This window comes from Sparus aurata, chromosome 21, assembly GCF_900880675.1.
Source record: "Sparus aurata chromosome 21, fSpaAur1.1, whole genome shotgun sequence".
Lineage (NCBI taxonomy): Eukaryota > Metazoa > Chordata > Actinopteri > Spariformes > Sparidae > Sparus > Sparus aurata.
In genome coordinates, this window is record NC_044207.1 from 23,138,149 (window position 1) to 23,150,220 (window position 12,072).

General features: G+C 41.0%; 1 protein-coding gene and 1 long non-coding RNA gene across 3 annotated transcripts; both read right to left on the reverse strand.

The window, feature by feature from the left end:
• Window positions 1–5,542: 5,542 nt before the first annotated feature.
• LOC115572110 (uncharacterized PE-PGRS family protein PE_PGRS20-like) lies at window positions 5,543–8,514 on the reverse strand. Of its 2 annotated transcripts, XM_030401926.1 has the most exons (4): window positions 8,358–8,514; window positions 8,072–8,137; window positions 6,056–6,374; window positions 5,543–6,007 (listed from the first exon to the last, which is right to left on the reverse strand). In XM_030401926.1, the coding sequence occupies exons 1-4, from the start codon at window positions 8,410–8,412 to the stop codon at window positions 5,677–5,679; spliced, it is 771 nt and encodes a 256-aa protein (XP_030257786.1). In that variant the 5' UTR covers window positions 8,413–8,514; the 3' UTR covers window positions 5,543–5,676. The 2 variants fall into 2 exon arrangements, with proteins under 2 accessions (XP_030257786.1, XP_030257785.1); XM_030401925.1 differs by having other exon boundaries at window positions 5,543–6,374.
• On the reverse strand, window positions 6,699–8,001 carry LOC115572111 (uncharacterized). The gene is made up of 2 exons (XR_003982022.1): window positions 7,900–8,001; window positions 6,699–7,474 (listed from the first exon to the last, which is right to left on the reverse strand). It is a non-coding gene; the product is annotated as an uncharacterized LOC115572111 (long non-coding RNA).
• Window positions 8,515–12,072: the final 3,558 nt, after the last annotated feature.

The following is a 12,072-nucleotide window of genomic DNA, read 5'->3' on the forward strand; positions in this document are numbered from 1 at the left end:
GTGCGTTATTACTCAGGTTGTCAAATGGGTTGGGTTAGTGTTTAGCCTGACCAACTAACCCGAAACATCAGTACACGATCACCTGCATTGAGACTCAACAATCAATTATCTTTCTCCAGAATCGCTCGCTGAACCTTTTCCCACAAATAGAAAACAAGTGTGCAACAGCATACTTCCTCATATCTACAGTGGCTCATCCTTCTGGAACCTCATTTGTACTTCCCAGTGGGTGCTGTAGAATCTACTGACGTCAAAGCTTTGTGAGGAAATACAAATAATACAGTAAACGAAAGGGAAAGAAGGAACTAACAAATTACTGTAGATGTAGATAAAAAAGATCAGCTGAATACTGATCATATCGATGACTCTTCTTAACCTGTGATATGTGACAGTATAATTCTCTATGTGCTGTTTTTACCAGTTTAGTTAGTTAATTTCTATTAATTTGGACTTTCTGTTTGTCTCTGTCAGTCCGAGTGTTGTCCATTGCTCAGGCCATATAGGCTAACAGTGAAAGTAACTTATAATTACCCATATTTACATTTATTGATAGGCAGGGACCTCAAGCATGTGGAGGGTTAAACAGGCACAAGGAGACTGCTGTTCATGTCCACTGTGAAACAAAACTCAATGGTGAGTTATTTCAACAAAGTGGAACAACGTCACAAACATAATGTAACTGAAATTACATAAGTATGTTCGGAGCAGAATTTATAGAATAATAATTATTGTGACACAAATGTAACCTAAACCTAACCAAGTAGTTTCAGTTCCTAACCTAAACAAGTAATTTCAGTTCCTAAACCTAACCAAATAGTTTTAGTCCCTAAAAATAACTCTTGTTTTGTTATATTCGAAAAGCAAAGATAGAAATTATTTTTATCATTCGACAGTTCAACAAAATCTGATGGGTTTAGCGTAAAATACAAAAATTGGTTGCTTTCTTGTGTGTAAATGCTCAAGGGCATCATTTTTTCCACACCTTAGTTCCCTCAGCCCACTGACCCTGGTACTGAGCTACACAATCCCAATACTGCATGCCCTGAGGATATTAAGACAGAGCTGAACCCTGCATAAGGCAAACAACCTGGTTAAAGTCCATTGGTGGTTATGGTGAACAGGCAGAAAGAATGGCACTGGGACGGCGAGTAAAAACAACTGCTTTGTCTTTCTTTGTTCATCCATCCATGTGCTTCTAGTCCTGACCAGCTAAGACAGGAGAAGCCTGTTTGTCATTTTCCTATTGAACACCTCTCCCTGTTGTTTATAGGTGTCACAAAGGGAATGCTTATTCTTCCAGGATTCATGTTGACCTGACATTCAACTCCCTTTAAGCACACACACATACACGGATGCGACAATGCACACATATGTCTCAGGCAACTTGAAGCCATATTGGGGTGTGTTAAAGTTTGCTCAAAACCAAAGGGACAAAACACAAAGTCAAAGTGTTGCTTCGCCATTAAATAAGATCATACCCAGCCGGACTGTTGATAAGGCACATAACAGAGAGATGGAAAAAAAAAAGAGAGATTACACATTGTATTAATTTAATCTTGTTTGTTTTGGCTTGAAGGCGCAGATATAGCAAACTACTGTTACATAAGATGACCAGGTGACTGAATGAATGAGGTCGAGAGGTAGATGACGTGACTTTGTGATGTTAAAGAGATTAACATCCTTTAAAGCTGATGGAATGAGTCGACTAATATATGCATTTTAAAAAGGCTATTGATACACTTGATGCTTTTGAGGAAAAAAGGAGTCAGTTTTACCTGCCTTATATTCTTTGTCATGCTAGTACCATTTGGCCCAGATTTAAATAACTTTTGAATTAAATTTAGTTCACGCATTCATTGTCCCTGGAGGATCAATCATGATTCAATTTTCTTTCCCAGAACATTTTATCTAACACTGGCAGTTGGTTATAGTCAGGTCAGTTTGACATGTGTAGTGATGAATCACAAATTATCCTCAAAGGGCTGTTCAGATAAGGATAAGGAACTCTGGATACTTTCCATTCGCTGTCTATATAAACTGCATTCAGGTAGCAATGCCTCGTGTTTCATCTGATTGCCTGCTCCTCGATAGCATAAAGTTAAGGGCAAGACTATTTCACTGACAGTAGGAAATTCCTGAAAAACTATAGATACAAACCACTGTTGAGTCCAAACGAAGACAGATTGGGTAAATGCGTGGCTTATTTCTGGCCTAAAATGGATTTGGAAACACATTTCATGGAGCTATTATCATTATGTGAGAGAAGTTAAAATCACAGAGTAATCAGTTGGGACACTGTGAGACTCACCTTCTATACACACACACAGGTGACTAACAAAGGAGAGGCTTGGTTGGCAAAACAAGTGCAAGTACGTACATGTTAGCCAATTAGACATCATAGCCAACGTACTACGAGTTTAATACCCAGCTTAGACTTTCCGGTTTTATTACATCGCACCTGAAGATAGAGGGACAAATAGGCTCATTGTACCCAACAGATTCATGCAGCACATACAAGCAGTAAAAAAAAGCACAACACAAGGACCTCTCAGTGGTACAATACTTACATGTAAGTGGCTGTACCTGTGCTCCACCATGGGTTATTTATAGACACATGAGGTAAGCCTTGTTTTATGTTACATCATTTACATGTAGAAAAACTTCCTTCAAGTTTCTCATTCTTTCGGTGATAAAGCCGCTAAGCAGGAAATGAAGATATAACAGGAGACTTGAAGGCCTCCTCCCCTTGTTAGTCATGCTGGGGCGGATTCCTCAGGGCAAGACACGAGTCCTGAGAGTCAAGCAGCTCTTTCAGACTGACAAACACCGGCGAGCAGCCCACAGACTGAGTGCCTAAACCTCAGATAACCCTGTGGTGTAAACATGCGATACAATGAAAGCTGTAATGGTTCCATTAGTAATGATTACAGAAATAAACCTATTTTTGAACCGTATTCTGCTCTGCACCTGTGTTTACTCATCAGCCTTTCATGGGTGATGGTGACCTACACTGGGATTATGTAATCTCCAGGAACGTATGGCCGCAGTCCGCATTTGTGTGTGTGTGCGCTACAACTCATGAGCAGATTTTATACGTGTGAATAGGCACGTAAAACACACTGACCTTCTTGTGAGCAAAGTCGCTTGATTTTGTTTCCCCTTCACATAATGAGCACGTCCCCTGCCATTCACATTTACATAACGCAAAAAAAACCTTCTGTTTTGGCTCGCGTGTGAGACGCCGTAAAAAGACAAAGCTGAAGCGACGATTATATCATTACATAATGTCCTAGCATTTAGTTTTCGGGGTGTTTGTCTCATCTTTCTTGTGCTTTGGTTTGAGTCTACATTTGTTGTCTATGGCACTTACACCTTCAAATTTAAAGAGGTGCTCCGTCAATTTAACACATAAAAGGTCCTTTTACCAGTCATTGTAAGTATATCTCAGCCTGTGAGGACAGTTGTGTGACGTCCTTAGGAGGAAGTTTAAGTCAGGGAAAATAACCATTATAGATGGCACATTTTTAGCCACACTACTTCTAGGAATGGCAAAGTGAGTCAGCTGGTTGGTCATTTTGTCGGTCAACCTCAGATCCTTCAGCTTCTGGCTTGCAATGTGACTTTGTGCAGACATTTAAGGTTCCTGAAACACTAGGATGTAGACTGCTGGTATTAGGGGTGTCGATGGTTAACTATTAACCCAGGGGTGATTCAGGATCAGACCTTCAAGGGTGCTCAGCTCCCACACATTTAAGATGTTTTTTTTCCTCCATCAGCTAAACAGTTTAACACTGATTTGGCGCTCTAACAATCTTCACTATCTGTCCACCTTATCCGTTTCTTCCGAATCTTGCTCGCTCTCTCTATTTCTCTGTTCTTTCTCTCCATCCTCGTCTTTTACTTTTCACACTGACAAATATACTGTATGCAGCTAGAAGATGACGTGTAATCTGATAATATATCATGAAAACAGAATGTTTTTGACGTAAACTCATGTAAGATTCTGTTCCATATTTCATAGGAGACATATTCTAATTTGAAAATGTGCTTAAACATAGTCAACGTCTTCACTGCCGTCCAAATTCACGTTGCCAGTCAGCAAGTGCCTGCAGAAGTGGCTATGCAGGACTAGATTCTGGTGATCTTTTGACGTTCAAACTTGAGCCATGACCAGGTCAAAATGTTAAGTTGTCCACTTCTTCTGCTAATGACCAAATGCTTCAAAAATATTTATTCGTAGCATTTTAGCACTTTCACTGTGAGCGCGTTAGCCTACCGTTATTAGCGTTTAGCGGAAATCACCACCATGCCCGAGTTCAGCTTCAGGAAGCCTTGCCTTGTTTAAAATATGTCTCATGAATATCCCAATTATACTGAATTGCAAGAATAATCCAACATAGGTAAGACAATTTGACCTATGTCCAATCCAAATGCTTCAGTGTTTGAGTTGGGAAGGAGACTCAAATCAACTTCTTACAAAATAGCACTAAATATAAACAAAGGTCCTCAACTTTCCATCAGACCTTGAAGGATATACACATTAATGTCATCGTCATTTAAATTCAATTAAATTGCCATTATTCCTTTCAAAATAACCATGTGCCCACAGATCTGGACATTTGCATTCACAGCCTCATTTGAGTATTTGTAAGAGTAATTAGTTACATAGATTTCTTTAAAGAAAAAGTAACTTGGTATTAAAGCAATTCCCTTTCTTGGTTTATTTCTTACTCTCCTTGTCATTCTAACTGTGGTGCAATTTGCATTGTGGTGAAAATAAACCACACTGAGCCCTTTAATCTTTGTTCCCATCAAGTGTTGATGCAAATCAGACAGGCTGGTTGCTGTTGTCAGACAAAAGCTGAGACCATACAAACTGTTTCTTACCTAGTCAGTAAATTAATGCCGCAAGTTGCTCTCCAGAAACTGACCAGAAAAGCAGCACAATCCTCACAATCTAAAAATTTACAAAATACTCAGGCTCATCTGTGAAAAACTGTTTGAATTACTTGGGAACAAGGTTTTTTTTTTTTTTTTTACATTTATTTTCATTTTGTGAAGGCATTACAATACAGTAGTTACTTTCAGGGAGTATACAATGTTACCTCTGCCATTCACAATTAGTTTCGTGTGGGTTTTTTTTGTGTACAAAACAATCTGAATCTGAAGACTTTGAACTAACTGGGAACGATAGATCTATATAAAAGAGCAAATAAAGAAATGTTACCAGGCAGTTTTGACATAAAGTGTGAGTGATACAGATTAATCCTTAGGTCCAACAAAACATTCAGAAAAATAAAATAAGAGTAAGTAACAGCATTGTAAGGTCACCCAATTCGTACTTCTGTCTGATCAAGACCGGCATATTTAACCCACTTGGCCCACCTTTTATGGGAACAATGTTTTTAATGATATAACCGTGGCCATAAGGTCTCAAAATGTTTGCACAAACAAAACCAAGTTCCACTTGCTGTGCACAAATACCCAGTAATGTTTAACCCATTCCAAAGCCCATATCCAGGAAAGAAGAAATAAGTAAACATATCAGTTAAGAGTTTTATTTAAAGCAGAGAAAACTTTGATGTACAGGAATATCTTCAACTGAACTCTTGCACGATTCCACATCGGTGTGGTCACAGGAGTTTTTGATCAATTATGGGATCCCAAGATCTAAAGCTAGGATGACTCCGCCTTTGCCTTGTTCTGCAGCTTTTGCCCCACCTTCAGGTGCCCTCTCCCTCCAGCTTCAGGAAGGGAGCCTTTGTGTAAAGGATCTGCGAAGATGCTGTTGTTGCTGGCGATGATGCCGCTGCCATTGGCCGCATCATGGCTGCCGTGACCATCGGCCTCGCTGCTGCTGCCGCCGTTGTTGTAGCTGCTGGCGCGACCGGCTTCAAAGTTGCTGAGACCGGCGTGGAGGAAATTGCTGCCGCCATTTCCGGCAACGATGCCGCCGATGCCGGGGCCGGCAAAGACGCCGGCGTTGCCGGGGCTGGCAAAGGCGCCGGCGTTGCCGGGGCTGGCAAAGGCGCCGGCGTTGCCGGCAAAGACGCCGCCGTTGCTGGCAAAGACGCCGCCGCCGTTGGAAATGCCGCCGTTGAAGATGCCGGGGATGAAGATGCCAGGGATGAAGGTGCCGGGGAATCTGTCGCTGAACAAGCTGCCGCCGCCGTTGTCAGTCGCACTGGGGGTGTTGCTGATGCGGCTGCTGGTGCTCGCACTGCCACCTGCGGGGAAGGTGCCACTAAAGGTGAAGGTGTAGGTGCTGCTGTCCACGGCCGTGCCTACAGGGACATCTTTCTCAGTTTTGAGCTGTACAGGTGTCATGTGGCTAACTGATGACTCAGCTTCCACATCATTGGTTTCCAGTTGTACTGAAAGTGAAAGAGCTGATTATTGAAAACAATTCAAGTGGAAGGAATTGAGTGATATTTTCATCGCCCCAAGCTTATCAAATTTGATGACGCCAATTGGCTAGATTATCCGTTGCTATGTGTTCATTTGTCTCAGCAACAGTCTACCATTGGCTGAGCAGCTGCAGTCCTGGGGCAACTTTTATCTCACCCCAGGAAAGGAGGAAATGACCGTGGACGCAAATTATGTATACATTTGGCACCTTATTGATAATTAAAAAAAAAAAAAAAAAAACACATTTGTAGAAAGAGCAGTAATTATTCATTTTAAACGATTAGGAAAAAATAAAAAATACATTTTAAAAAAACAAACACTTTCCATTAGGAGTGTAACGATTCATCTACTACATCGATAAATCTATTTATATTCCTACGATCCAAATACATCGATCTGTGCTCACCAAGTTGGCCTTCCAAGCAACATATCGATTAAAAATCATTTGAAATGGTAAAGAATCGAGTCCATCGATACTAGGAAATTGCACATTGGATTTAAGCACGGCAAACTTTAAGGTTGTGTGTTTTTTTAGAACCTTCAACGATAAAGAAATGTTAAACATTACTCGATTCAGTCTGCCTGTCTGTGACGTCATCGGCATGTGCCAGCAGTGGCGCAAATCTTGGAACAACAAAACACAGCATGGCAGATGGCGAGTGTGTGTGGAAACACTGGCTTTTGCAAAGATGTCCTAATTAAGCCGCTCGTTTGTAGAATATGTAAAAGCCAAGTAAAAAAAATTAAAATTAAAAAAAAAAAAAAAAAACACAGCAACACTAATCTCTCCAACCACCTACTACATGGGATTTCACACAACGCCGACCGTCCAGGTACCTCTTGCAGCGTTACTGCTGCAGCAGCAGCGTGAGGTAACGTCAGCTCTGCAGAATGTCAATTGCACTCCGTTTTTGGTATTACTAATGTACTCTTTTTATGTTGTAAACAGCACAAGTAGCAGGTAGACCTACTGTTAATTCAACCTGAAGAAATGTTGGTTGCATTTGCTGTACTCTCTATATTGAAAATGAGAGCAGAAAAGGTGACCTCCTGGTTGCACTTCATTCTAATAAAAAAAAAAAAAAAAAAAAAAAAAAAAAAAAAAAAAAAAAAAAAAAAAAAGTGTAAATACATTTGCCATTAATTCTTGTTCATATCCATGTTAAATTTAAACCTGATTCCCTTACAAGAAACAGGGATCTAAGAAAACTTCACCTGTACTGTCCAGAATCCAGATATTTATGTCACAGTCACACTGGTTGAATTTTTGGCTAAAAAGTTACTGAATCGATTTCAAGTCACTGAATCATATCGGATCGTATCGTTTTAAATGAACCAAGGTCGCTCTTTAAATCGTATTGGCAACCACGAATCGTGATACCAATCAAATCATTGTTAAAATGAATGCGACACCCCTACTTTCCATCCTAGCGCACCCTATTGGCCAGCTGCCACTGCCACACACATTCTACCAGTAGGATTTTCCTGAACCTGCTCATCTTCTTTAGCTTCTTGCTCCCCCAACATGGACTCCATTGACTGGAGAAGTCCAATGGCCTTCTTTAATGAGAGCTCATTGGGGGACAAATCCTTTGTACAAAAGGAAATTATGTTAGTGTCAGAAAATAGCTCACAAAAAGGATTTGGGCACAAATGTTCTTACCTTCCATCTTCCTCTGAGGCACATGCTCATTTCTTTTATTTGTCCCACCAACTGGCAAACAAGAGCCTATGGATAGCACACTTGCTGTTAATCAAGTGTTCATGCCGTTTGAGGGCACGATATATCACAGACCAGTCACAACTAAAGTTTCACATATCAAGTTGTGCCAAAGCATCCTGTAGTATGTCAAGTTTTTGCCTGAAATTATGTAAACTTACTCTTACAGTTTCTGTACTCCATTAATTTTTTCAAAACAGAAGCTTGAAATAGAATGAAATGTGAATACCTTTGGCTAGCCAAACAGTCAGGACACAAATGAAGAAGGCCCACATTGCTCCCATTGCATCAGTCACCAACAGGAAATGCTACCTGTGCCACACACTGCGTCTGAAAAAGCCTCTCATGCAGGTGACACACCTGTTGCTTTTCAGCTCTGATTAGCTTTCTTCAGAGGCGCTGCAGTTCAGCCCCTCCTGTGACAAGCATGTGTTTGTTTGATGGCAACTACAATAAACAAAATAGACGGCCCTAATCTGCTAAGCGTGATGTAGGATATGTTGTTGTCATTGGTGTTATGAAAGATCTGTTTTCATATGGAACATTTCATAATTAGTATTTTATAAAAGAAAAGAAACTCAGACATGGCAGATGAAGTGAGAATAAAGAATAATAACATGGAGGATGTAAAAACAATAGAATTGAAATACAAAGATGTAATAAACTGTATCAATTAGTACAAGGTCATGCATACATTTCCTAAAGTTTGCACAAAAAGAAAGATTTTAGGGAGAGACAATTTGATCAAATCAATTATACAACTATCGGGGAGCCAATGTAGAGCGGTAAGCACAGGTCATAATTTGTTCATGCCTTTGTGTAATAATTGTACCAATGTACTAATTAGTAGCCCTTTTTAGATAGAAAAGGCGGCACATTTGCTCCAAGGTAAGGACGACAATGTGCCGGCCTGTCTTTCTAAAACCAAGGCATAATATTCCTCCTTTTCCAAAAGCCGCCTCTGAGGTAGGCGTGAACATGTGACGTGACATGAAGCTCGAAGTTGGGCTGTGAACAGTGACATAGAATTTGTCTTCAAAATAAGAGCTTTACATTGCACCCCATTGGAGTTTAGAACTGGGTTCTTAGCGGGGGGGGGCTTTTAAAAGTAGTGACCGTCCTTAGCCTGCCAACACAACAACAAGCCAACACAACCAAACAGCTACAGAGACCGAGGAGATGCTAGCGTCTCCTGGATCTCAGCAGCTGTCCAATTGTTCATCTTAATGTCCGCGGATTAAATGATGGACTGACTGCTGTGATCAGCTGTTTCTTGGTTTTAAAACTCCCCGGCTGTGGGTCGCACAACACTGCAGGTCACTGACACCTCCGCCCACCTCACGCAGAGGCCGGCACATTTCCACCTCGTTTTTAGATAGCAGGCGAGGCGGAAATAAGTGTACCCTCCGAGGCGGAAAATCGGCGGACCAAAACAGACCCCCACTTTGCCGCCCTCTGTCTAAAACCGCGGGCCGAGCCACCAAAAAGACGGTCAAATTGGCGGCTTGGTGCTCTGTTTAAAAACGGCTACCAACGATGGGTTGATGAAGCCCTGTAAAGTTTTTGGGACTTTCTGTGGGTTTGGATTTGACATCAAACATCAACTGCAAAGAGACAAAGACTACTACCAAGAAATGATACCTCAGATAATCCTGTGGTGTATGCGATACAATGAAAGCTGCAATGGTTTCATTAGTAATGATTACAGAAATAAACATATTTTTGAATCGTATTCTGCTCTGCACCTATGTTTACTCATCAGCCTTTCATGGGTGATGGTGACCTACACTGGGATTGAACGCATGGCCGCAGTCTGCGTGCGCGTGTGCCAACCCATGAGCAGATTTTATAGGCATGACTGGACAATGACCCTCTTGTGAGCAAAGTCGCTGGATTTTGTTTCCCCTTCACGAGTATGTCCCCTGTCATTCACATAACGCCAAATTCGCCAAACCAAATTCACGTTGCCAGTCTGTGAGTGCTTGCAGAAGTGGCTACGCAGGACGAGGATTCTGGTGATCCGTTGACGTATAAACTTGAGCCATGACCAAAATGTTAAGTTGTCCACTACTTCGGCTAATGACAAAATGCTTGAACTGCTTGTAGTAAGATAATAGTAAGTAACATTTGTTCTCAGGAGCTGAGAACAAATGGCCGCAGCGGCGGAGCTGCCGTGAGTACAAGCTATAGTCTAGTCTGCCTTTCTATCTAATTGCCAAGGCCTTATCTTGAATCCTATCTTTGGACATTATAACGTCTTATATTGAATAGTTGAATAGTAAATCCAGCATCGGCGTCACCGATTGCTTTAACTGGAAAAGACAATCTCTTTCTGAACAATGGAATACGCCGTCTCCAACCAAACAATTTGGGAGGCCATTCAAGAAATGAAAAAGGACATGCTTTCTCATTTTGACTCTAAAATGGACATAATGCAAACAAGTCTTAACACTATACATAATCGCATGTCAACGATTGCAGAACATGTCACAGAGTTAGAGCAACGTGTCAGTGCAAATGAAGATACTGTGACTGACCTGAGAAAGCTCGCCTCCACGCTTGAGAAGGATAATTCCTACCTGAAGGAGAAGATCGAGGACCTGGAAAATAGTAGTCGATCCCATAATCTGCGTTTTCTTAATGTTCCTGAGCAGGCCGAGGGTAGTAACATGCTGGAGTTTATGAATAAACTCATTCCACTGCTCCTTGGTGAAGAAAACTGGTCCGAGGCCAATTTTGGTCAAATTCCACCTACTCCAGGATAAAGTGAAGCTCCTTCGACTTGCCCAGGCGAAAAGGGAACTTTTCTTTAGAGGGTGCACCATCCATATCTACCCCGACTACAGCGCTGGGGTCCTCCAGAAACGGCGTGAGTTCAACAACATAAAGAAAAAACTTTGTGAACTGAACATTAAATACTCTCTCCTGTACCCTGCCACACTGAAAGTCATAATCAACGGTAAATCCGGACTGTTTCGCTGCCCTGACGACGTTGAGACATTTCTCCGTGATGACATGTCATCGCCATAATCCTTTGGGTGAGGTCCTTTTCTGATGTTTCTTCCTTCTCTTCTCATTGTAATGATGTTTTTTTTTGTTTGGTAACTGATAAAGCATCCTAATCATTATTAAGATGATCGCCTTGCTACCGGGTGCTTGTTACCATGGTGATTTTTGTTTGCCGTCTGCCGTGTGTTTTGGCACGTAAAGCACAGTGTTGCAATGAACTACTGTAAAGCTCCTTTGTTAATATTTACCGGCGGAAGAAAGTTATTTCTGTTTCCTTTTGCTTGTTTGTTCTTATTTGGCCCATGGAACGGAAAAAAAAAGAAAGACATTTTGTCAAGGCCTAGTAATATAAGTACAAGAAGTGAGAAACCTTGATTTCGCTCTCCTTATGATTATTGAAATCCTTGAAATTATTCTCACAGTTTCTGTTAATTGGTAGACTAGACAAATTATGTCTCTGTTTAGGAGATCTGTTAGATTGTGTTATATGTGTGTGAATGTGTTTGTTTGTGTGATCATGGCTCTCCCCTCTCCCAAGTCACCATCTCCCCCTCACCACCATCCCCGTACTACACACCCTATCAGTACCTGTGATGTATTAATTGAACTGCTTGGTGTTTGTATACACATTTGCATGAGTATACGAATCTGTATATAATTATTTTTGAATTATGAATACAGAAAAAGGTTTACACATTATTCATCTTAATATTAGGAGCCTACCATCCAAAATCGACCTCCTAAAAGCATGGATTGCCTACAATAAACCCAGTGTGCTCACTTTACCTGAACCTTGGCTTCACAGTAATATTTCAGATAATGAAATCAAACTTGTTGATTACGTTTTGTATAGAGCTGATAGAGGATCTAGAGGAGGAGGAGTGGCTACATACATTTCATCTCATTTATGCTCAGAACTTGTTGTGCCAACAGTT

Excerpts from the sequence above, each read along its gene's own strand:
- LOC115572110 (XM_030401925.1), bottom strand. The coding sequence starts at position 8,412 with ATGGGAGCAATGTGGGCCTTCTTCATTTGTGTCCTGACTGTTTGGCTA. Across the intron at positions 8,138-8,357 it reads GACTGTTTGGCTAGCCAAAG|GCTCTTGTTTGCCAGTTGGT; the intron begins GTATTCACATTT and ends TGCTATCCATAG. Across the intron at positions 6,375-8,071 it reads GCCTCAGAGGAAGATGGAAG|TACAACTGGAAACCAATGAT; the intron begins GTAAGAACATTT and ends TTTCACTTTCAG.